We start from the raw sequence: 25,162 nt of genomic DNA on the forward strand, positions 1-25,162 counted from the left end.
GTAGATAATATAGTAGATTGGTGCAGAGCTAGTCGACAGAAACTAAGACACTCTTCACTGGACACAGAAAGATGGAAGGAAATAGTGGGGGAGTCATCAGACAACAATGGGTGCTGAGCCCATGGCTGTGGATGATGATGACCATTCAGACTTCAAAAAGTGATCTGGAAATTGCAAAAATATATATTAAATGTGGAATGCTGGTCCAGTAAGGAGATTCCAGAAGCAGATATACTTTCAGGAGCATCCATAAAAAGGTGAAATGAAGGAGCTACAAAACAGTGCAAATTAAATACAAATTAGTACTACTAGCTTTCAACACAAAATTTAATCAGCTTAAGAGAGAAACACAAAATGTCCCAACATTACAACAGACTGAGAAAGTAATTTCAAACGATAGGCAACAGAAAAGGCCCAGGTGTGCTTCAAAAACAAAGACGTACTGGGCTTATAGAAATTAATCTATAAAATGGGATTCTCTGCCAACGACATCATATTACCAATAAGCATAAAGTCAAAAGTACTAAGCATACTACACAGTGCCCATCTGGGAACTGAGATGTATAACAGTCCAAGACATCCTATTTGTAGGTCAGGCATTAATTCTGACGTGAAAAATAAGATATTTAAGTATGTAATCTGCAATCAGTATAGCTAACAATGCAAAAGAATAACAGAAACCACGTGAAATTTCTGATTGCCCTCGGGTCAAAGTTGGTGCAGATCTGTTTGAATGATTAAAGAATACAGAAGTCTTATTTGTTGTATATATTGCTGAGAGGCAGTAGATGGGCAAGTACTTCAAATTATGTATATGACCTTAATAGAATTTGCTGCCATCATTTTTAGGAAACTTTTCAAATCCATTTCACTGTGATAAGGCATGACTTGATAGTGGCTACAGCCAGGTATGTGTCTCATGGCTGATTCGCACTCCAGTACAAGCTGTAAACACCTCAGCTGCATATTTGAGGTTCCCTGCTAACTTGCAAGTTTGGGCTTATGGGGGAAATTGGTTCTCAGAAAAAGTGTGTGTACTTTTAATCAGTTTTCACTGTCTTTAGCATGACCTGTGGTGTCTTCTAATATAGTTGATAAACAAGGTATTGCTAAGTTGCTTAACTATATAATATTTCTTAAAGCCTCCAAATGCATTATGAATGGTCAACTAAATGTGCTTAAATCTTTAAAGAATACCTGAATTCAATTGTCCAGTGTTGTTTGTTCAAAAGCATTTTATATGCAACACTTATGGTCCCAGCACTACAGATTGTTTATTTTGTGAATTGTTACAAACACATAATTGAGGGGCATCACAAGTGTTTGTAACAGCTCAATGCAGAGTGGACTAGAGAGGGGAACAAGTCTCCTCCTAATCATGTTTCTGAAACCTTTTGCTATAGAGATACAAAGTTTTTATCCTACTACAGTTGAACAAACTATAGTATAATTCTGAGGAAACAATCACCATCTATTCAGTAAAAAATCAGTCCTTGGAATACAAATACAAAATTTTGAGAACAAAGGGGCTTCCAGAAGGAGGATTTCTTTCTGGAAGATCCCCATGGGCCGCGTGTCTGCATGTGTATTTTGGAGTCTGGAAGAGGTTCTTCTGGACTCCGAATCATGTGCCCATATGCTAATGAGGTGCGGGAAATTCACATCTGCACCTCATTCGCATCTTCCGGACAGTTCATTACTATGCCACTTCCAGAAGAAGTGGCACTTGAAGACATAACCTAAATGACTTGTAGCTCTGAAGTTTCTCTTTGAAGTTCTTTTTTCTTGAAAAATGGCCACCTTTAAAGCTCTTATTGAGTGTTCTCCTACTGGGTGTCTGTTTGTTACCATTCTTGATGTCTGATTTGTGTCCATTTATTCTGGGGATGGCTGGCTCACTACAAAAGCAGTTTTTCCCTTTTTTGGTATTCACACCTCTACATCAACTCTTGGGAGTAGGCCACATCCATCCATTAGCCTCATTAGCATTGGTCCTCCACTTGATGAATTCGTTATTTGCCCAGAAAAGCTTATGCTCAAATAAATCTATCAGTCGTAAAAGAGCCATAGTACTCCTTTGTTGTTTTTGCCAATACAAACCAACATGGCTACCCTCTGATACTTTTCCAAGATAGTCTCACATCCTACAGATATAAACTGCATTCTTGATTTCCAGAGTATTACTTTATATTTGGGTCTATTAAGAAGTGGTTTGTTAGATTGTAACTATTTAACCAGCCAATTCAGATTATTCTTACAGGATAATCAGTCTTCACGATTATTTACTACTCCACCAATCTTTGTGTTATCTGCAAACTTCATCAGAAAAGATTTTCAATCATCATGTGTGTCATTACTAAAATATTAAATAGCATTGGCTCAAGAAGTGATCCTCAGGCAACTCTCTAGAACAGTGGTGCCCAACCTTTTCACTAGTGGCGGGCCCCCTATTGCCCCCCACAAACCATTCACAGACACACACACCCCAAACTTGAATGCATGGCTAATGTTTGTATCCTTTTAACTGTCGCAATCATTTTGTCACAACATAGATTTTTAGACAGCAATTAATAACATTATTGGAAGATGTTTAATTTAAAAATAATAACTGATTGCAACTTTGCAGTTTATTTAAAACTTATTTTCCATGTTCATTTTTATTTATCTTCCCCCCCACCCACATACCCCCTGCAATACCCTCGCAGAACCCCAGGGTTGCAAGGAGCCCAGGTTGGGAATCACTGCTCTAGAAGCTGCCTTGCTTGTTGATATCTCTCAGTAACAACTATATTTTAATATTGGTCAATGAGACAGTCAATGTGTGCCTGCTAATTTTGTATAATGCAGGTTTTTCATCAAAATGTCATGTGGTACTAACTCAAATGCCTTGGAGAAGTCCAATTACACTGTAATAAAACAGGTGCCTTTATCAACCAGACCTGCAATCCTGTCAAAAAAAGACAACAGGTTTGTTTGACAAGACCTAACTTCCATGAAACCGTGCTGACTGGCATTACATATATTTTTAGAGATACATTACACATTGGATCTCACAGAAATCAGTATGATGTGATGCTGCTACAATAGGTATTGGCCAGCTAAAGATTTAACTGAGGAGGCACTCAACATTTCACCCAAAAGATCCACGTATTTCATTTCAACCTTTCAGCTATACCAAGCAACTAAGACTATCAAATGTGCAACTCTGATCCAGTGTCAGTATGGGTATAGCTACACAGCAAAGTTATTTCCAAAATAACTTTTGCTAGCATCTTCACAATGCAACCACTATTTTGAAATCATTTCAACGTAGATAAACCTCATTCCACGAGAAATAGTACCTACTTAGAAACAACGATTTTGAAATAGGGTTAGTTAAGACAGGGAATAGAGCCTATTTAGAAATAAGCCATAGTGCTTCCAGTGGCTCTACTTCGAAATAGGCTTTATTGTGTGTAGATGCTGTATTTCGAAATAGCTAAGTGCTATTTTGAAATGCATTTTTTACGTAGCAGCATTATTTCAAAATAAACTCTCTCTGGAATAGCTTATTTTGAAATAACACTGCTGTGTAGACAATACCCCATGGCTGAGTCTAATATGAATATTCAGCACCTCATTTGCATAATAGTGGCCACTCGTGGCATCAAAAGTGCTGCTTTAAAAATGCAAAATAGCTGTGCAGATGGGGTTCCTTTGAAAGGAAGCCCCACTTTCGAAAGCACCCTTCTTCTTAATTTGCCAAATCTGCAAATACTATATTCTGATTTTAAAAAAACAAAAAAGTACCCTGATCTTATGGGTCAGTTTGTAACGTTTTCACAAAGCAAAATGTTGGGCCTGATTCTTTAGTCTGTTACACTGGTTTTATTTAAATGCAACTACATTAAGATAACTGAGTTTCACTGACATAAAACTGGTACAGCAAAGAGGAGAATCAGGTGGATTGAGTCAAGGCTCATCTACATTCAGAACGTTGTGCCAGTTCATCTGAAATCAGCTTTTAATCAAACTGGTGCAAACAGATGTATAGACATTCTTATTTCATCTTAATACAGGTTTATTTTGGATAGCTAAAATCAACAGAAATTGATTTATGCTTAAATGAAATAAGCTACTCAATCCAAAATAAAAATCCCACATAGGTTTTTTTCATCAGTTTAACTATGCTGATTTAAAAATCGCACCAAGTTCAACAATAGTAACAGAGAGACAAGAGTAACAAGTTAAACAAGTGCAACTTGCTCATGTTACAGAACACCCAGATAAACTGTCTAAGTAAATGCTGTAAATTGTAAAGAGCAAAATAAATTTATCTGAAAAGCTGAAGCAGGGTAACATCAACTAGTAATATTTGGACAGATATTTCTGAAATGCTCTTCTGTTCAAGGGCAAATAGATTGCAGAAATGAAGAAGGAAGCTCACAGAAAAAAACTAAAGCCACCAACTGTTACTGCGACATCTATATTCAATGGATTACATTACCCAGCAGAGAATGCTGAGTCTGTTCAGAAAAGTAAATATATTAGCGATATGTTTAGGCATCCCCCAGAGCATTGCTAGATTTCCCATGTCCTAATATTATGAGTTTGTTCCCTGTTTAATGAAGTTGTTTGGGTCTTAGGGTTTTTTGTTTGTTTTTTCTTTTTTTCCCTTGAACAGAAGAGTACTATCATTTGTCTCTGGCCACATCAGTAACATGATAATATCACAAGCTGTGTTAGACACACACAACCCCTCAGAACCACACCAAAAAATATTAAATGCAGAGGACAAAACTGAGCAAGCACATAAATATTAATTAGGTAATGCAGATGAACTAGGTAGGCATAATGGGAATATAATAGTCAATCCTCACCTAGCTGCTGTGATGAGTGTAATAGGATTTCTATTTCCCAAGGGCTTTTTTTAAAATGATTTTCTTTAGCGGTTTTTCTAATGTATTATTTTCAAAAGTGTACCAAATGCCCTGGACACTTGACTATAAAACACTGATCACCATATTTTGAGAAATCTTATATTATTTGACATTTTAACTGTGAAGTTTCAGAATGGGATTTTCAGTGGCTGATGTTTCAGCCCCAGTCATTTCTTTGTTTTTAAGTGAGGTTAGTTTCCCTGTTTCTTTAAGTTGCACATGCATAAGTTCTCATAACTCAGCCACCACACTTCCAGCTCAGCGACTGCATGGGAGTCCCTTTGGAGCCTGACAAAAATGTGCTTCAACTGGATACAGAAGTTACATATCAGGAAGTCATAAGCCTTTATGCCCTCTTTCATTTGATATTGCCTGAGGGACTGCCTTTTACAAAGGGTGGGTTGGCTGTGGTTGTCCATATTCTCACCATTTCCAAGACTACTTTATTTCAATCCACCTAGCTGACAAACCTTCTGTTAACCCAGAATGTACCAGCTCAGCCCTTCAGCAACACCAGCAATCAGGTGAACATCAGCCTGATGATGTGTGTTCTACACTGGGGCTCTCCTCAGCATAGCAGGTAAGGTTTAAAACCTCAGTTCTAGTTTTCAAAGACATCCATAGAAATGGTCCAAGGAATGTTAAGTGAGCCTCTCCCCTTCTGTTTTCCATGTTAATGATGTCCCATTATGGATGTGTTCCTTAGGACATAAATGCATTTATGTTCCTGTCAACTTCAAGTGTGGAGCTCATAAGAGTGGGAAACAGAGTTTTCTCTGTGTAACAGCATGGTTTGTCCCTTAAGGACGACAGATCTGGGGCCAATCAACCATAGTTACCAAGGGGGTAGAGCAGCTGAGCAGGGAATCTGCTGATTCCCCTGTAAAGGCATAGCAGAAAGAGTCAGTGAAGAAGCACTCTGGTGGGAGAACAGAATGGAGTACAGAGGCTGCTGGAAGTGACTGGACTCCAGTAGAGAAACCTAGGACTTGGAGAGTGAGACTACCATCAGGATGAACCTGGAAATGCCTGATATAGAGGTAAATGGATGGACTTGAGAGTTTTATTTTGAATGTTTGTTAATTTAATAAAGCAGAACCTGAGAGAGGCTGTGCATGGGAAAAAAAAGGGGCTTGGGAAGTACCTTGAAAGGGAAAACTAAGGTGGGGCTACCCTGTGGCCATAAAGGGGTATCCTGGAAATGGCAGGCCTGTTGAAATTCACCCATAGGCACAAGGTTTTGGAATCCTGTCATGGAGAACAGAATGATCACTAAATTAACTGTCCTCACAATGATGTGTGATACTTATTTGATTTTGGTTTCACACAACTGTGATAAAGAGTGAAAATGGAAGAAGAGCAGAAAGAGGCAAAGACAAGAAAGAAGAGGGGTGGGGGGAAGGAAAGGTGGGGGAAGAAGAAAGTAATGAAAACTCAAACTGGCCTCTGATGTTGGAGATGTGGTGGGAAGGGGGTGGAATTAGGTCGCCGTTCTGAGTTTGGTGACAGGCCATGGGATATACTCAGAGACTACAACAGCAACAAAGGGTCCTGTGGCACCTTATAGACTAACAGAAAAGAGACTACAGTGAGAGACAGTGAGATAAAATCCTGTGTGAATTGCTAGATAATACTGAATATCAGCTTTTGAAAGATGCTCAGGAGTTTGGAACATGCAATCCAACCTAGCAGTACTGCTTTAACTGGTCAGAAATGAAGGGGTGGTAGGTTAACTCGGTTTCAAAAGTTTTAATATAATTCAGGGATGTAGAATTTATTTTATGCTAAATAAATAAAAGGATTTTTTAATCATGGTTTCACACACACACAAATCTAAATTCCAGCTGTGTTGTGCATGTATGGGCCTGTTTGTAACACACTTACTATAAGTGGATTTCGCCCCAACCATTCCATCTCATTTATGCTGAACCCACCCCTTCACACATGAACCCTGAGATAACCCACAGATCCGGTGTCAGTTTCACTAAAACGAAATGCAGGTCAAAGAATCCGAACAGTTCAATGTCATTTTTTCATGCGACCCTTAAGCAAAACCATAATAGATTATGGGTCTGATCCATGGTCATAAATGTCAGGATCTTCTCTCTGACTTTCTCATTCTCACATTCACTCAGATGCACTGCAAAATTTGAAAAGGGTACTTTTTGTGTGCAGAACATATACAATCAGTGCTTTTTTGTGCTGGTACTTGCTGGTACCAAGTACGGGCATCTTGGCAGTCCCAGCCATGGGATTGGCTGGGGGGAAGAGGCAGGGAGGTGGCTCAGTACCGGCTCCTCTTTTTTTACGAAAAGGCACTGTATACAATTACAGGACGAGCTAAAGACAGAGTAAGAAAGAATAATTTTCAATCTCCTGCCTTTTCTGAGCTTAAGTCTGCCTATAAACATTATTCATCATAAGCTCTGTGTTCTATTTGCAGTACAGTAGAACCCCGAGTTACGTGGGGGTTGCATTCCTCGCAACCCCTGCATAACTCAAATTTTCCATAAGTCAGGGAGGGGACCCCCTCCCTCCTCCTCTGAACCCCTGGGAGCTGGGAGCAGTTTGCAGGATCTGGGAAACTGATCAAGCATGACTGCAACTGGCTCCCAGCTCCCCACAGCTGAGGGGCTTCCCCCCATCACCTCCCTCATCTTGGAGCCCCCAGGAGCCAGGTGCTGCTGCACCTGGCACCCAGGTCCTCGGGGCTCTCCCTCCCCAGAAGCAGCATCCCCCTGGCTTCCCCAGTGCTGGAGCCAGCAGCAGAACACTGAAAGCATCTCCCATGGCTTCCCCCAGCTGCAGGAAGCTGGGGGAAGCCATGCCTTCCTGCCCCAGGCCCCAGCTGCCCGCTTCCCAAATGGGGGAAGCGGGCAGCTAGAGCCCAGGATTTTGACATTCGCATTAATATGATTAACAGGTATGTCAAAATCGTGTAAAGCGGGGGTTTACTGTATGTATATTAAAATGTGTGACTTGCTTGAGTGATTCATAGCTAACATTTTGACATGGTGTTTTCAAAATGACAGATTAATGCCTTCTGGACAGCTGCAAGTTTCCTGCTCTCACAATTTAAGCCAGCAAACTGTTTCCAGTCTCCATTTTGCTAATTCAAAAAAAAAAACCCATGAAATTACACAAGCCAGGATTCTCACAGGCAGAAAGCCTTTTATTAGTCTGAGACACAAAAGCATCAACAAATGAATACCACTTTGTTCCCAAAATTCATTAGAAAATCTCAAAACATAGAGAAGTAATGTTTGAGCCATACAAGGTTCCTTATAGTGAGGAGAAGGATGAAGGAAATATGCAGTCAGAAGTTTTGTAACTATCATTTGCTACCAATAGAAGTTTTATAACTAAGATTCTCTGGCCAAAGAAAGGAACAGCATAAAGATCTGAGTCTCTGACTTTATTTTGCCATTAAAGGGCAGCCAGGAGATTACATCAACAGAGGCTGTTTGCTGTTTCCATAGACACTTACTAAGCCAACCTACCAAGCAACATCTGTCAACCAAAAGCTAGATCAAGCAAATTACCACATACATTTAAGAGTTTTTACTTTTCAAGCTAGATTTGTTCTGTCTGAAAAAATATATGTGCATCAGCAATAACTGATATATTTTTATAAACAAAGTATGCAGAGCTAGTTACAGTGCCTATCATTAAAGTTGCCTGACATAAGATTAGACCTGTTTTCAGTTGCTTATAACTTGGCCAGACTTTAGCCATTTATGCTGAAAAATTTCCCTACAAGATTTGGGTTTGATTTAGGGAATTTTGGGTGGGAGGTGGGAGACAGAAAGAGGATACTGAGTTTGGGAGAGAAGAAAAGACTGACTGGAAAAGGAGTCTGGAACTAGAATGAGAAGCCTGAGGAATGGAAGCTGGGACATGGACCCATGGATGAGGATGAGACACAATGGAGAAATGGATAGGCTGGACAGGAGTAGTCAGGAGGGATCATATATTTGTAAGGAAAGGGCTAAAACACACAAAAAACCCCACAAGACAGTCTGTACACCACAGAGCACAATTTTCCCCATAGCCGGGAGTGAAACTCAAGATTCCTGTGACTCACCATCCCTCTACCGTCAGCAAACATCTTGAAGTGTACCTGTCAAGTATACCTCTAATCCTCCTTTAGAGCTGGTCCACACAGAGGACAACCACCTGCTGTTACCAGTTACTGGCTACATCTGCACTTAGGAAAAACTTTGAAATGGCCATGCTAATGGTCAAATCGAAGAACACTAGTGAGGCACTGAAATGAATATTCAGTGCCTCATTAGCATGCTGCCAGCCACAGCACTTTTGAAAGTGCCGTGGCTGGTGGCATGCTAATGAGGCACTGAATATTCATTTCAGCACCTCATTAGTATTCTTCGATTTGGCCATAGCAGAGACATTTTGAAGTTTTTCCTGTGTAGACATGGCCACTCTATTGGTTCAAGTGGCAGGGGTCTGTGTGGCACATTTCAACCCTGCTGGTGACCAAGGCTACAATTTAAGCAAGGGCATATTCAGTAGAAGTCACGGACAGGTCATGGGCAAGAAATCAAGTCACAGCCTGTCCTCAGCTTACATAAACACTCCTAATTGAATGCTCGAGGGGGAGCAGCCTGGGGGCATATCATGGGGAGAGGGGCCAAGGAGCCAGGCAGGGGGCCCCCCCAGGATTCAATTGACTCCACCTATTGTGGCAACATCCCTCTCCAAGGGGTGGGGGGACAACCCCGGGGGACATGATGCCACTCTGGCTGGCCCCACAGGGAGAGACCAGTGGGGTAGCCACTACATTGGCCAGCCCCAGGACCACTGCTGGGCACTGTCGAGCTTCAGTGGCTCTTGTCACCCCTGGGGACTTCTACTCAGGCAGCCCCTGGGGCCAGCTGTATCTGTTGCTGCTCGGGCAGTCCCCAGAGCCAACTGCCCAGGTATGCCAGAGTAGTCGCCAGGGCAGCTGACACTGACGGGCCACCCAAGCAGCTGGCTGTAAAGTTGCTCCAGTCATGGCTGGTAGTACTGTCCCCAGGGCTGACCAAGCAGTGAGTAGCTGGAGTGAGCTTTGAACAAAGAGTTTTATGTAATACAAAGTACTCTAAAATATCAGGTTCTAGGTGTGTGAAATTGGGCACCCACTTTTAATGGGTACATTTGACCCTAATCGCTGATGCCTTAGTTTGCCATCTATGTAATGGGGATAATAATATCCTCTCATCTCACAATAGGTGTTATGAAAATACATCCATTAATGTTTATGAAACACTCAGATGCTATAGTGATGAGCGCCTGAGGAAATTATTAATTCTGTCTTCATAGCAGGATTTTAATAGCTCCCATAAACAAGGCCTGGGGACACACATTGAACAAAAAAGAACAAAATATTGAATAGCTGCTCATTAAATGAGCATCATCCAGTGTGTGTCCTGAATGAGGGAGGGGGGTTCTGTCAAAAGAAATCATGTGTGACTGAGTAATTAAGAATTCCCATAATGTGTATGCATAAGGAGGCCAAATTAACTTTGCACAGGCAACGTTAATTCTGGCATTTTCTAGCCCCTGAGTATAAAAATTCTTTTAATGTATTTTTGAGTGCAACATATATTTATACACACAAGTATGCTTCTGTTAAGATATCAAAGATATTGTCTTAAACATGCTATTTGTCTAATCAAGCATTTGTAAAATTATTTTATGTAAATTATATATGGCCATAAAGAAAGCTTTAAAACAGTGGGATCCGTTATACACTTGAGACATTCTGTTGCTGTGGTTACTTGCGCAGCAATGGCAGCTATTTCATCATTAAGATTGCAACTTCTTTTCCACTATAATCCCAATTTTGCCTTCAAATCAGCAAAAAAAAATGTTGGATCAGCCTTAATGTGAGTAGGCTGAATCTTTGCTGAGGTAGGGTTTTTTCACAATTTTAAGTAAATTGGATAGGGGGGTTCCTAAATTACAACACCTTCGAAGTAGATATTTTTCACAGCTCAGAAAATATTTTTGTATAGGTGCATTTGGGGGCATACATGTGGGGCTATTTTGTGAGTGAATATGTGCAGATAAGGTGGGGGAAACCCATTGAAAAAGAGAGAGAAATAAACATTAAGTTTACAGGACTAACTTTACTGAGTACTTCTTCAAAGTATAAAAAATTATCTGATTGCAGTCTAGTTTCTGAAGTCATTAATTTCTGAATGTGTAATACTGCTACTATTTATTGTGACTTTACAATTATACCCTGACAAAACCTGCAAATTGTAGCTAAGGTTGAGTCTTTCAGGGCAAACTCACCCTGACACACGTTCATACGTTTGTTTGTTTAAAGAAAAATTCTACTTTTGCTGCATGCTTGGTCTCAGCCCAAGGAGAAATTTTTCCTAGAAAGTTTAAACAAAATACTTTTAGCCATTTTTAATTATGTGAAGGTGGCGGGGGGGAACATTTTCCCACTGTAGAAATATTTTAAGATGCTGATTAGCTTATGCACAATTCATATATGTCTGAGCTTTAATATCTATCCAGTCTATGCTTTTGCTGCGATTTCGCACATGCACAGTAACAATTTTTTAGCTCTCATTTGAAGTGATGAAGCACTAAAGAATCAAATCTGCCCTCTTGTACACACACAAGTGGTTGAAATAGTCCCATGAGACAGGCTAATTGGACTGTTCAGCAAGGAGAGAACGACTCAGGTAGAGATTTACTGGACTAGACCCTTTGTCAGTACCAGAGAGGTAGCCAAGTTTGTCTGTATCTTCAAAAACAAGAAGTCCTGTGGCACCTTATAGACTAACAGATATTTTGGAGCATAAGCTTTTGTGGGCAAAGACCTGCTTTATGCATCCGATGAAGTGGGCCTTTGCCCACAAAAGCTTATGTTCCAAAATATCTAAGGTGCCACAGGACTTCCTGTTGTTTTTGTCAGTACCATAACTAAACACCAACATAGAAAATTTCACCATAGGCAGATTTAAATGCAGAAGATTCCAGATTATGGTTGTGTAGAGAGTCTGAGAACTCTCCAGAAGGAAGCCACTCTCCTGTGAGTTAGATAATAACATGCATAGTGCATTGCAATACTCACCTTTTAGGGGAACAAAAACAAAAATGATTGTAGCAAGATCTGCATCTGAATGACATGGACATACTCCTAATCATCTAGTGCAGCGGTCGGCAACCTCTAGCTCTGGAGCTGCATGTGACTCTTTCAGGAGCTGCATGCAGTTCTGAGCACCGCCGCCGTTGACTCCACATGCAGCTCTGGAGGCTGCCACTGCTAAAACAAAAAAACTAAGCAGTGGCAGCAGCCTTTGGAGCCACCCAGCAGTCAGCCGTGGCGGAAGGGAAGCCGGCAGGGCAGGGAGCCCCTGAAGAGGAAACCAGAACAAGGTCAGCCTACAGGAGAGCTGGGGGGAGGGGCGGCACAGAGAAGGAGATGATGGGGGAAGCAGCGGCAGCACATGGAGCTCCTCGGCCGAGCCAGGTAAATCCTGGGGTTGGCAGGGGGGCAGCTTTGGGGCTGAAGGGGTTAAACCTGGGGTTGGGATGGTGGGTTTAGGGCTCAGAAGGGTTAAACCAGGAGATGGGTTTGGGGCTGAAGGGGTGAAGTCGGAACATGGGGAGTGAGTTTGCAGGATGGGAGGTAAAGCTGGGGGATGGGGTTAACAACTTTCTAACTAGTAAAAATCATTGTGTGCGCTGTTCTTAAAATAGGGGTTACAAAAAGTACAGTTTGACTTTATTAAGATTTTTATACATTTATTAAGGACCATCTCATATTCACATGCACTGCAGCTCTTGAAGTATTGATTTTGTAACTGAATTTGAAAGAAATGGCCTGTCGCTATTTCAGTTGCAGACCCCTGATCTTGTGCAAACTGAAGGAAAAAAAAGCAAGTTGGCCTCACCTTGCATAAGATCTTTACATTGAAAACCTGCATAATGAATGGCAGCTTGATCCCTCAGTTAAGAGCATTAATGTAAGCCCCATGAAATCTTAGAGTTTCTTTCCTGTCATCTAACTTCACCTTAGTCTTGTCTACTTGAAGTCTCAGCCAGTTAGCGTTAATCCAGGCCCCCGTTACATACCTATATTCTAGCAAACTAGTCAGATACTTGAAAGACAAAACAAGGTGTCAGCAACAAGAATCTATAATCTAAATCTCCTCACAGCCACATTCTACAGCCTGGTATGTACCTTGAACAAGAGTAGTCACAAAATACATCCTTTCAATACTTGGCTCTTCTGTTCTCAGGGCTCTTCTATGCACTTACAGAAAGCTACCCCCTGCCCAGTATCACTCAAAGAAAGCAGAAGCCCATCATAGTAAGTAGTGGAGCCAATCATGAGCAATTCTATCTGCTCCTTGTCAGGAAACTGGAGCTATTAGCACACTGACAGATCTACTGGCGTCAATCAGCAGAGCACCGTTCTTATTTATTGCATGGGGACTGATGTCCTAAACCCATATCACTACTGTGATTCCTGTACAGGTCCCAGACCTGAAATTAGATTGGTTGGAGTCAAGGAAATCTGAGGCCTCCAAACATTAGCAAAGTTAACCCATGAAATCCTGCATTTGGGCACTCAAACTGACACGTAGTAGGTGCATATAGCAGGTCTCTCTATTCCTTTTGTGTCTGTCTGGGATTGGAGCCCACATCTGAAATTGGACATACATTAATTTTGCGCACACCATACATCTCTCTCCACACAAGTATTGAGGGCTATATTGAATTAAACTGTCTCTGTTTGCTCAAAAGAATGCCAATACCAATGCGGCAGACTTGCAAAAGACAGGACTACCTTAGGGTTTAAACAGCAGCATCTCAGCTCATCAATTTTTGAAGTCGGTACCACAATCTCTTAGAGGTTTAGGCCGTGTCTACACGAGCCCCAAACTTCAAAATGGCCACGCAAATGGCCATTTCGAAGTTTACTAATGAAGCACTGAAATGCATATTAAGCGCTTCATTAGCATGCGGGCGGCAGCGGCACTTCGAAATTGACGCGGCTCGCCACCGCGCGGCTCGTCCAGACGGGGCTCCTTTTTGAAAGGACCCCGCCTACTTCGAAGTCCCCTTATTCCCATGAGCTCAAGGGAATAAGGGGACTTCGAAGTAGGTGGGGTCCTTTTGAAAAGGAGCCCTGTCGGGACGAGCCGCACGGTGGCGAGCCGCGTCAATTTCGAAGTGCTGCGGCCACCCGCATGCTAATGAAGCGCTGAATATGCATTTCAGCGCTTCATTAGTAAACTTCGAAATGGCCATTTGCGTGGCCATTTCGAAGTTTGGGGCTCGTGTAGACGTAGCCTTAAGGAGACATGTAAAAGTATTAATGCAGGACAGGATCTATGAATGTCTGTCTGTCTCCTGCATTATCCTACTGTTCCAGAAATCCCTCTCCTGATTCCACCCTTCCAAGGCATTGACGTTATTTATGTTTACTATCAAACTCTAAAGTAGAGAGTCATCCATCTTTTTTCATGCTGTGATCCAACATTTGGCTGCTTGCGAATGGTCATCCTGAAGTCCCAAAATCCTTTGCACAAAAAGATGGTGACACTGTACTTGTGAGATGGGATTCAGAGCTTGGGCAGCCATACACATTCCAGCTCTATCTGAGCTAGCTCTCTAAATATAGCAGGGTGGCCTGGGTGGTGTAGGCAATAGCTTGAGCTAGTCCCTGAATACAGTCTCACCCAACACTTTGTGTGCACAACAGGTATCTACCCCAAACTGTCCTCACGGCCACTTTGCTATTTAACATGCTAGCTAGGGAAGAGCTAGTCTGTGTTTGCCTCCCAGTGCTGGGAATCACATCTCTCTGCCATGTGGATTTACCCCAGGAGAAGAACCATGGTAACTGATGTAATGGCTCCTACGCTGATTTTGGTATGTGAGGACTATCTAAAACAAATTAACTTGGGGAGGGTGGGGAGAAAGGCAGCAAAAGGAGTGTGATGAGCACTGGAGTGGATGGGTCTGAGTAAAACTTTGTGAATTCATCTACTTTTAATATAAAATTCAGACCAGATTCCACCAAATCTTCACCTATATCTGTGAACTTGGACTGACTTCTGAGTTCACATTGAAACTTGGTAGTTTTGACTACAAAACTAAGACAAATTCAGCAGTTTGAGCAGAAAGTTTTGCTTTTGAGGTTTTGGGTTTATGAAAATGAGAAGGGCAGCTGCAACCCCCCTGTGAAGCAAAACTAAAAGGATATATACATGGAGCCTAGGAGAATTAAATCCACTGAGTTGCACTCAGCTACAGCTGTAACCACTGTATCGCTGGACTACTCAGATTGCAAACTTTGGAGCAGGGATGATCTCTTTATTACACAGATATATGTAATGTGCTTAACTTGATGAGCACTGATACATGATTGATCATGGCCTGTAGGCACAACCTCAACACAAACAATAACAACAGGATAAATCTGCTAATATGGGCCCTAAAATCTACTGCAAGCTGACTGCCATCCATTTCATCATTGACTCCACTGGCACAGGAAGACTCTCAGGACTTTGCAGTGTCAGGCCAAAGATGTTTAACATCATTTCACCATCTCTCTAGAAGGTACATGAATGAAAAAATCTCCACCTACACCTTTGAGAAAAGCAAACACACAAGAAGTGCTGATTGTTACCTTGCAAGTCATAGGCTTTTTGAAGGTGATTTCAGCTTGAGTCCAGACTCCCTTTGGGGATTCCAAGACAGACCAGATTTTCTCTTGAACCACATGATTCTCCTCAAAGATATAAACAGCTAGGGTGTCACTCATTTTGGAAAATCCATATATGGCATAATAAAACCGCAGACAATACTGCAAGTTTCCTGGCAGCGAGGGGCCATACAGACGTCCAATGTACCCAGGATGTGAGGTAAACTTTGTGTTTGCCAGCAAGTAATAACCTGCAAAACAGTGCAATTATTGAGTCTTTATAACAAACAATATACAAATCCTATTCACAGGTAAAAGACAGTTTAGTTATTTCAGCAGATTTTGGTGCTAATGAGAGTTTACACTAGCAAGTTAATAAATTACATAAAATCCCTGTTTGTAGTGCACAAATCAAAATCCTAAGTAAACTTCCTGATGTTACAACTTTTAGACTGCATGCGGCCAGATTCCAGCCTTCACTGAGAGCAACACTTTGCAGAATTACCTTTAAAAAGTATCCTGCTGGCTCCATTGGCAGCCTGGCTCAGTTTCAGGATACTGCTTCCTTAACAGAAGAGGTAATGCTAAGGCACTGCCAGGTCCCCACTGGATAGTTCATACACAAGATGCAACCCTCTCTGGCATATGTGGTTAAATGGTGGTGAATGCCATATGAAAGGATCTACATGAGCAGTATCAGAAACCACAGTGCAAAGGATATTCCCATAACAACCAGATACCCTGAGACTCTGCCTTGAAGAGTTAAGAGCCCTAGTAATAGCGGGATACTTGAATAGAGTTTATATTCATATGCCTAATGCATCTCCTTATTAAAAAATTACATACAACTATTATATATTCCTACATATAATTCAATGCATGCTTTGAAAAAACATTATGGGACAGATCCTCAATGATCCTCAATCAGTGCTGACCTATTGATTTCAATGTAGCTCCATTGATTTATACTATCTGCAGATTTGGCCCTATAGTTCCATAGATAAAGGGCTCTTATGGGGAATGTAGTGACGGGAATGCACAAGGGTCCCCCCCCCACCACCCATAGTGTGAAAGGCCAGGCATAACTGTAGTCCTTTCTAGGACCTTCCCAGAGAAAGTGCAGTGTTCATGTTCCTTCTGCACGACTGGGAGTTTGTGACCATTCTCAGGATGCCCAGGACTGCAAATCACCTTGTTAGCACCTTGCCTTCAGCAAGAGGGACACTCTTTTGTGCTTAACTGGGTACCAACTCCCTGACACCGCAGTCTGTTAGTTATCGTCTGCGTTATAGCAGCTCTTATTTTGTCTTGCTGGTTAACTGCAGGGGTCAGCCCCTATTCACTAAGCACTCCCAGAAATATCAGGTTTTCTCTCCACAAAACTATGTCTAGACTTCAGGCCTCTATGGACAAAAGAAGTTTTGTCGACAGAATGAATGTCCAGACTGCAGAGATGTCAGAAGAGATCTGCTGGTCAGGAGCATTCTGTTGACATCCCTGCACACCTCATTCCACAAGGAAGAAGGGATGTGTCTTGACAGAGGGGGTCTCTGCCATTTGGCCCTCTGGGGACGAGCCAGATGTCGGAAAAGCCTCTCCTGACAGAACTGTTGGCAAAAAATACAAAAATGTGTTGTGCAATTTGTGTACGTTTTGCTGACAGTTCTCGCAATTTAGACATAGCCCAAGAGGACAAGGTATAAACTAGCTTTTTTGCGTCAACTCAGCCTCTGTTCTTATATAGTACCACAGTGCTGAGATATAGTTATAGTGAAATCAATTATCAGCTTATCAGCCATCAAAATTTAAGAGATAGTAAGTGGAAATAATGGAAATGGAATTACATATAAAACAAATCATAATATCATCCTTATAAAATAAGCATGTTTTAACAGACTACTTTCAGTCTAAATAAATCTCTCTCTCCCCACATGTTCTTTGCAGTGTTTACCACTGACTTTGGAATCATAGAACTGGAAGGGACCTCAAGTGGTCATTCAGTCCAGTTTCTTGCCCTCACAGCAGGGGACCTAGGACTGTCTACATTGTGGGTGAGCAAAGTGGGGCCATGCCCCCATGGGGGGGTATGAAATTTCAGAATGATTGGCTGATAGGTGTCAACCTCATCTATCTCACAGAAAATGCTGAAATATGTTTTTGTTTTTCTAGAAGTGTATTCACCTTTATATACCGATTAATAACGTTTTTACATTCGACATACTTATTTTCTTACACATGCCAAAACATGGGGTTTTTTTTATATGAACATGACCAAAATTTCCATTAGTTTGGATTACATTAGACAGATTGGAGTGGAGGAGGTTGCTAATTGCAGAGACAAAAACTGGGGCCCGCATAAAAAGTTTCCTCCCTGCCATAGGTTTACCTTAACTTGTCCCTAGGTACCTGAAAGCTGTCATCATGAACTACGTTTGAGACCCAAACAAGGACTGAACTCACAGCCCCTGGTTTATAGGGCCCATGCTCTAACCACTGACCTATTCTTTCTTGACTTAACCAAGAAAGATCCCATTTTTATGAATATAATCACACTGCCTGATTACTTCCTAGACGCAGAATAAAGGGGTGGCCTCCTTGCCTCCTGCAGATACCCATCACCCCAAATCCATTTTCTTTTCACACAGCCAGGCTAACCCCCATGGCTTGTTTTTTCTTGTGTGCTCTTTTTCTGTCAACACTCTATGTAAATAGGGCTTCTATTGTGGTGGCTTGCTATGCTTAATTTATATTCCAACAGATATGCATCTCACCTCCGCTCTAGAAGAAAACCTGTTTTCCTCTTTGATTGGTGACAGATGTTAAAATATATTCTCTGCATATATACACAACTCTAATTATCAACTGTACAGACATCTTGCAACAATTCTGAGAATCAGTAGGACATAACCTTTTATTACAGGCTGCACTTGACCCTCTTTGGAGAAACAGAATGTATGCTAGACTTTAGAGAGACCTGTACTCTCTGTACACCTTTGCCAACTGGCATTAACAAGTTCTTCGATTACAGAGCTCCCACTGAGGCATCTCCTCATTGCCCCACCGTCAGTACAGACTGCTGTGTGAATTACATAATCTGTCCTGGAATAAAGAGGAATTTGGTCTCCATATACATCTGGACTTTTTCAGTTAAAAGAACTTTGGATTTACCTAATCCAGTAGTGTGATCACCTGTCCTATAGGCATTAGGCTTTACTTTCACTCTGCTCCAGCCAGGGCCATCCTTGTGATCCTGATAAAAATTACATAGACCTTCCTCAAAATTGCAGTTTGCCTCTGCAGGATTGAAAGAAAACCCTGCAAAAAGATAAACATACTCAGCTAAGAGCAGTACACTGTAAACTGCATAAGTATTTGAAGAAGAATGCCAAAATGCATTCTCTTTCTATTCATGACTAGTAAATGTGTGTTTTGCAAAAGTCAAGCGGATACACACAGATACTTTACACATATGGCACATCATCAGGCTGACATAAAATTATCATTTTGTATGACCAATGGATAGCATTTTCTTATATTTTGCCAAGGGGGTAGGGGCAAGAATACCTCTTTCACAGTCCCTATTAAAATAAATAGTCAACACACATTAAAAAAATCATCCTTCAGCATATGATACATAAAGACATCCAAATATTTTCTCTGTGTTTGATCTCCATTCAAACCTAACCAGACTAAAAGTGTGGGTATAATAATATCTAGACTTCCAGTGTGATAACCTTCTAAGACAAGTATTTAAGATTTACTTATTTATTTATTCATTTTAACAAACTCTCCTATGTGCCTGAGACAGAGAGAGAGAAAGAGAGGGAGAGGGAGAAGGAGAGGGGGAGTCCTACATGGTATGTTTTTATGGCTACTGGCATCTGCATATTCCACCGCACAAAGGAACACTTCACTATAAATGGTGTAATTTATTAAAGAGTTCGGCTAATCTTTTTAGCCATGCTGAAGGCTTTTTGGCTAATTCCACACAGTGGGACAAATAGGCCAGACTGTTAGCCTAAAAATATCTGCACCCAGCAGGCTGCTTTTAAGAAATGTTCCTCCCTCAAAGATATTCACAAATCATTTGTACAAGTGATTGGGGAGAATCAGAAGCTCAATATACCAAGAAAGTTTCCATTCATGGGGTCAGAGATACGTTGACTGGAACTGAACAAAGGCAATCCCCATTCAGAGAAAAAAAAAAAAAGAAAGACACTGAATATGCACTCAAGGAGTTTTTTCCAGTTATCAGTTTCTGTGTTTATTTCACGCAGGAGTGTGTTTTCAATTGAATTCTCAACTAGTGCGGCTCTACTAGCTGATTTCCATATATGATTTATGAGATACTGAAATTTCATGTGCAGATATTCGGTCTTTCAACCTCCACCAACATCTACTGATGCTCTAACCAGATGGATCAAACAGTACTGATGCATTTAAAGTATTACTAATAAATATGAAACAGGGTACACAGTACAGAGCCTGCTTTTCCATGCTCTAGCAGAGCCAGTCTCTTATGTCACTTTCTTCATTTGAACCAGTTTGTCGGCAGACAAGTGAAAAAAGCATGATTTTCCACATCTTTTGGTACATTATTTGGAATATGAAAGCAACTAACTTTGAGAAATGACTGAATTTGAGCAACACTGTTCTTATCAAGAAGTCAAATATCAGGTTCTGATGCTACTGTGTCCTGTGCTAGTCATAAGCTCTTGCTCTTGCTTCACTGCATCTCCGAGATCCTCATTTTCTGCCTGCACAGTCTCTAAATCGAGCATAGACCCTGCATCTGTCACTACTGTTGGCATTTCCGAGTCTTGATTAATGATCTCATTTTGAGGCAGTGGCATTTAAATGTTATTTGTGGGTACAAACTTTTCATCATTAGAACTGAAAGTGTCAACTGTGAGTATGGTCACCCTCTAATGACTGAGGTGTCTTTTCTGTGAGAAATGATAGTATTAGCTTTAAACTCTTAACTGCTGTTTCTTTCTTTTGCTTTTGCCATCTCTTACTTGTACCACTTTCAAATCTTCGCTTTCATTTTTATGAAGGTGTTCTTTTAAAACACAGTAACACAAATTAATTTGCTAAAGGCTATTGGTTATACAAAATTTTAATTGTATGTACTTTGCAATCAATATTATATAATAATAGCTTGGGGATGTTATTTACTATGGCCCTTTTAGCCTTATTTCAAATTCTTGAAATTTCATCTGCTAACATGTTCCCGATATTAAATTCCTCTAATAACTTGGGCATTATTATGAACACGTAGCGATTGTCAGATTAGATATACAGTTTATTAAACAATTAGAATTAAAAGTTTATTATCACAAAAAAAGCTTTAAAGGTGAATCTAAAACTGGGTGAAGAGGTAGGTTACAGCTGAGCCTGATATGGTTATTATATACAAAGATACATGAGAAAAAACAGGAATACCAAAATCTCCTGTGCAGAGAGAAACTTCTAATTTAAAGGTTAAACTCAGCCTCAAATCAAGTAAAAATCACATTACAATAACAGAATAAATTACAATTTTAAAAACCTCTAAACTATGCAAAGACTGTAAAGTTTCAAAATCACATACATAGAATCACTAATCACAGAAACTACTCCAGTCATGCAGATGCAAATTCAGATGCGACCGAAAAATTGGCAAAGACCCAAGGTCCCACAATGTTTTAAATAATTTTTTGCAGGTACATATAACTTCTTTTGTTATCTCTGTTAGAACAGCAAGGCACATAATAAATTGAAATTACATGGTACAAAAATATCAACATTTGAGGCCCCTTTGTCTCCTGAGGCTCAGAGCAAATGGCCCTCTTGCGGATGGTCACTTCAAATTTAACAAACATATATGAGTCAGCTGTGAAAGATGAAGCTGCCAAACAGGGTGCAAGAACAGCACTTAGGAAAAATCTCTGCCCCCTTACTCTGGGTGTTGGTAGAATTCAGCTTCTCATTACGGCACTAGCTGAGGGCTCCGCAACCTGCAGCTTGGAACCACATGCAGCTCTTTAAGGCCTTTTTGCAGCTTCCAACACTATAGCTGTGTCTACACGTGCACGCTCCTTCGAAGTAGCGGCACTACCTTCGAAATAGCGCCCATCACGGCTACACGCGTCGGGCGCTATTTCGAAGTTAACTTCGACGTTAGGCGGCGAGACATCGAAGTCGCTAACCCCATGAGGGGATAGGAATAGCGCCCTACTTCGACATTCCACGTCGAAGTAGGGACCGTGTAGTCGTTGCGCGTCCCGCAACTTCCAAATAGCGGGGTCCGCCATGGCGGCCATCAGCTGAGGGGTTGAGAGACGCTCTCTCTCCAGCCCCTGCGGGGCTCTATGGTCACCGTGGGCAGCAGCCCTTAGCCCAGGGTTTCTGGCTGCTGCTGCGGTAGCTGGGGATCCATGCTGCAGGCACAGGGTCTGCAACCAGTTGTTGGCTCTGTGTATCTTGTGTTGTTTAGTGCAACTGTGTCTGGGAGGGGCCCTTTAAGGGAGCAGCTTGCTGTTGAGTTCGCCCTGTGACCCTGTCTGCAGCTGTGCCTGGCACCCTTATTTCGATGTGTGCTACTTTGGCGTGTAGACGTTCCCTCGCAGCGCCTATTTCGATGTGGTGCTGCGCAACGTCGAAGTTGAACATCGACGTTGCCAGCCCTGGAGGACGTGTAGATGTTATTCATCGAAATAGCCTATTTCGATGTTGCTATATCGAAATAAGCTATTTCAGTGTAGGCTTCACGTGTAGACGTAGCCTATAACTGCAAAATTAAAAAAAAAAAACCACACACACAAAAACCCCAAAAACCCTCCTGATTATTTTCAATAAACAGTGAACGTCTAAAAGCCCCAAAATGAACAACTCATATCTAACTAGCCAACGATATGTGCCCTCAGAACTTTGGATAACTCCCCCATAGAGAAAGGAGGCTTGGGAGCGAAAGTCAAGAAGACAGTGGTACACATAAAGTGTGAAGAAACAGAATATGTAAAAAGTTTGTGGATGTCCTGCAGTAAACATGTATCACATTACAAATCATCGTGTGTTTGCTGTTCTTAAAATAAGGGTTACAAAAAGTACAGTTTGACCTTATTTCTTGAGGACCATCTCAGATTCACATGCATTGCAGATCTTGAGTTATTGAGTTTTTTACCGCATTGGAAAAATTGGCTCATCTGACTTTTTTGTTGCCGACCCTTGCACTAGCTTGAAGAAAGAGGCTGCATCTTCTGAATCAGCCTCTGGCTAGTAAATTTAGTCCACTGGCTAAATGGTGACTGGTAGATTTTTGAAGGCCTGCACTAATATTTGTGCACTTTTGAATCAGGACTCCTAGGCTGCATCTACACATGCCCCTTCTTCTGGAAAATTTTGAGGAAGAGGAGGCTGCTGGAAGGAGAGTCTCCTTCCAGAAGATCCCCGCAATACATGTGTCTACACATCTATTTTGGAGTCCAGAAGAGCTCCCATAAAACTAGATCAGACTAAGAGACTACTGAAGTGGGGTGCTTATTTCAACTACACTGTCAATCTGCAATACAAAGTCTGTACTTTGAAATTCATGTGGCCACCATTATGCTAATGAGGCCCTGAATATACACATTATCGCCTCATTAGCCTGCTTCAAATTGCCTCATTACCATGCCACCTCCAAGAGGAGGTACTATGTGTAGAAGCAGCCAAAGACTGGTAGCTTAGAAACACACTGGATGGTCTTGGTCTCATGCCTGCTACTGCCACAAAATGCATCTTTAAGGTGCGCGGACAAAATCTGCAGAGACCATGTACATATGTTAAAAAAAATAAACTACCTTCCACTTGATCAGTACAAAGTGGATTTCTTCTTCTCATTTCAAAAGAACTCAAAATTTTAACCAAAAAAGAACAAATAGATTTAATAGGAAATTATTCATCATCGTTAGAATGTTACTTAGCAATGAAAAGCAACATTCCAATTAAACAGTATCGGTTAGTCCAAAGACGGACGCTATTTGCCAAGGGCTGAGTCCAGGCCCTAACTGCCCCCCAGCAATGATCATTTGGATCCAGCTTGGTTTTTTTGTTGTGGAAACCTAACAATATCCTGATGGCACTCCCCTCTCAGAGGCACCTACTCACTCCATCAGTTGAGGGAAGTGAGCTGGCCACATGATCACAGGCGGTGGGTGAAGACCCAGCTGAGGAAGGGAGATCCCAGACCTGCCCCTTCCGCCCAAGGCTTGGCCCCTTCTGCTGCCACCAGCCCCTGCCAAATCAAGCCCAACCCCCACCCCAGGTTATTGCTCCCAGACCCTAACCCCATAGTTCCCCATCCCAGGAAGTGGAGCAAGCCCACCCTTCCTGGCCAATCACAGTGCCTGGAAGACTAGCCAGCCCAGCCCAGCCCTCCCTTGGTGACAGAATAATCATGGCCCCGGCCCTCCCCAGCCATGGCACTCCCTGAGCATTCAGACAGTCTCAGACTGAACCATCCCAGTCCCAGTCCTTCTTGGACAGCTGGGTTGCCACCCTTGCCCTGGGCAGGTGCACTGCAACCTCTGCCTTCCTGGGTGGCTGGGAAGCTGTGCCAACCCCACCCCTTCCCTGGCAGCTCTGTTGCAACCCAAGCTCTCCCTGGGCAGCTGGGGAACACAGACAGCTTTGGGAAGGCAGTACCTTTCCTTGCCTACATTACTGACCACCCATGCACATGACCCCAAAAATATCTTCTGACTTACAACTCTGAAAATGCATATAGGGCACATAGGAAGATATGATATGTCTCCTTGTTAATCACTGTGGGAAGGATACAGCGCTTGCCATTCACATTTGGGCTCCTTCTATCACGGCACCTTGTTTATTTAATTTTGGGCACCTGTCCCAATCCCATGCTCCCTCAGGAGGCATGCTGCTACAGCCTTAGCCTCTGGGGTAATTTATTTTACCTTCAGGATCTTCCGCACAAAAGCTCATTCCATAATAAATGTGTTAGTCTTTAAGCTGCTACAGGACAGCTTGTTATTTGTGAAGCATTCAAACTAACGTTCCTGCAGCATGGATCCCAGGAACTATGAACTTGTCTCAGAAGAAGGCTAGGCCATTGTATTTTGGATCAAATGCCAAAATGAATGACATTCCGTAAATGGTCTATAAAGCTTTCATAGATTCCAAAGCCAGAAGGCAGACCTTCTGTACAAGACAGGCCATAGAAATTTCTCTAAATAATTCCTGCCTAAACTAGAGCATATCCATAAGAAAAATAGCCAATCTTGATTTTAAAATGGTGGTGATGGATACTCCACCACAGCCCTTAGTAAAATGTTCCAATAGTTAATTTCCCATGCTGCTAATGATTTAGGCCTTACTTCCAGTCTGAATTTGTGTAGCTTCAGCTTTCAGTTATTATGATGCTATACTTTTGGCTGGTAGATAGAAGAGCCCATTATCAAATATCTGCTTCCCAGGAAGCCAGTTACAGACAGTGGTCAAGGTACCTGTCAACCTCTTTGTTTTTAAGCTAAATACATTGAGCTCACTGAATCTATCCCTACAAGGTATGTTTTTCAATCTT

At 41.7% G+C, this 25,162-nt stretch overlaps 1 protein-coding gene across 2 annotated transcripts in view; it reads right to left on the bottom strand.

Annotated features, from left to right (window-relative positions):
- The window catches only part of MAMDC2 (MAM domain containing 2), a 103,164-nt gene that overhangs the window by 17,663 nt on the left and 60,339 nt on the right, over positions 1 to 25,162 (bottom strand). For both annotated transcript variants that reach the window (XM_074994078.1, XM_074994079.1), the window contains exons 8-9: positions 18,769 to 18,915; positions 15,586 to 15,851 (exon numbers count right to left, since the gene is read on the bottom strand). In XM_074994078.1, coding sequence (XP_074850179.1) covers positions 15,586 to 15,851; positions 18,769 to 18,915 — 413 coding nt within the window. The remainder of the gene's footprint in view (positions 1 to 15,585; positions 15,852 to 18,768; positions 18,916 to 25,162) is intronic.

This window comes from Carettochelys insculpta, chromosome 5 (assembly GCF_033958435.1).
Source record: "Carettochelys insculpta isolate YL-2023 chromosome 5, ASM3395843v1, whole genome shotgun sequence".
NCBI lineage: Eukaryota > Metazoa > Chordata > Testudines > Carettochelyidae > Carettochelys > Carettochelys insculpta.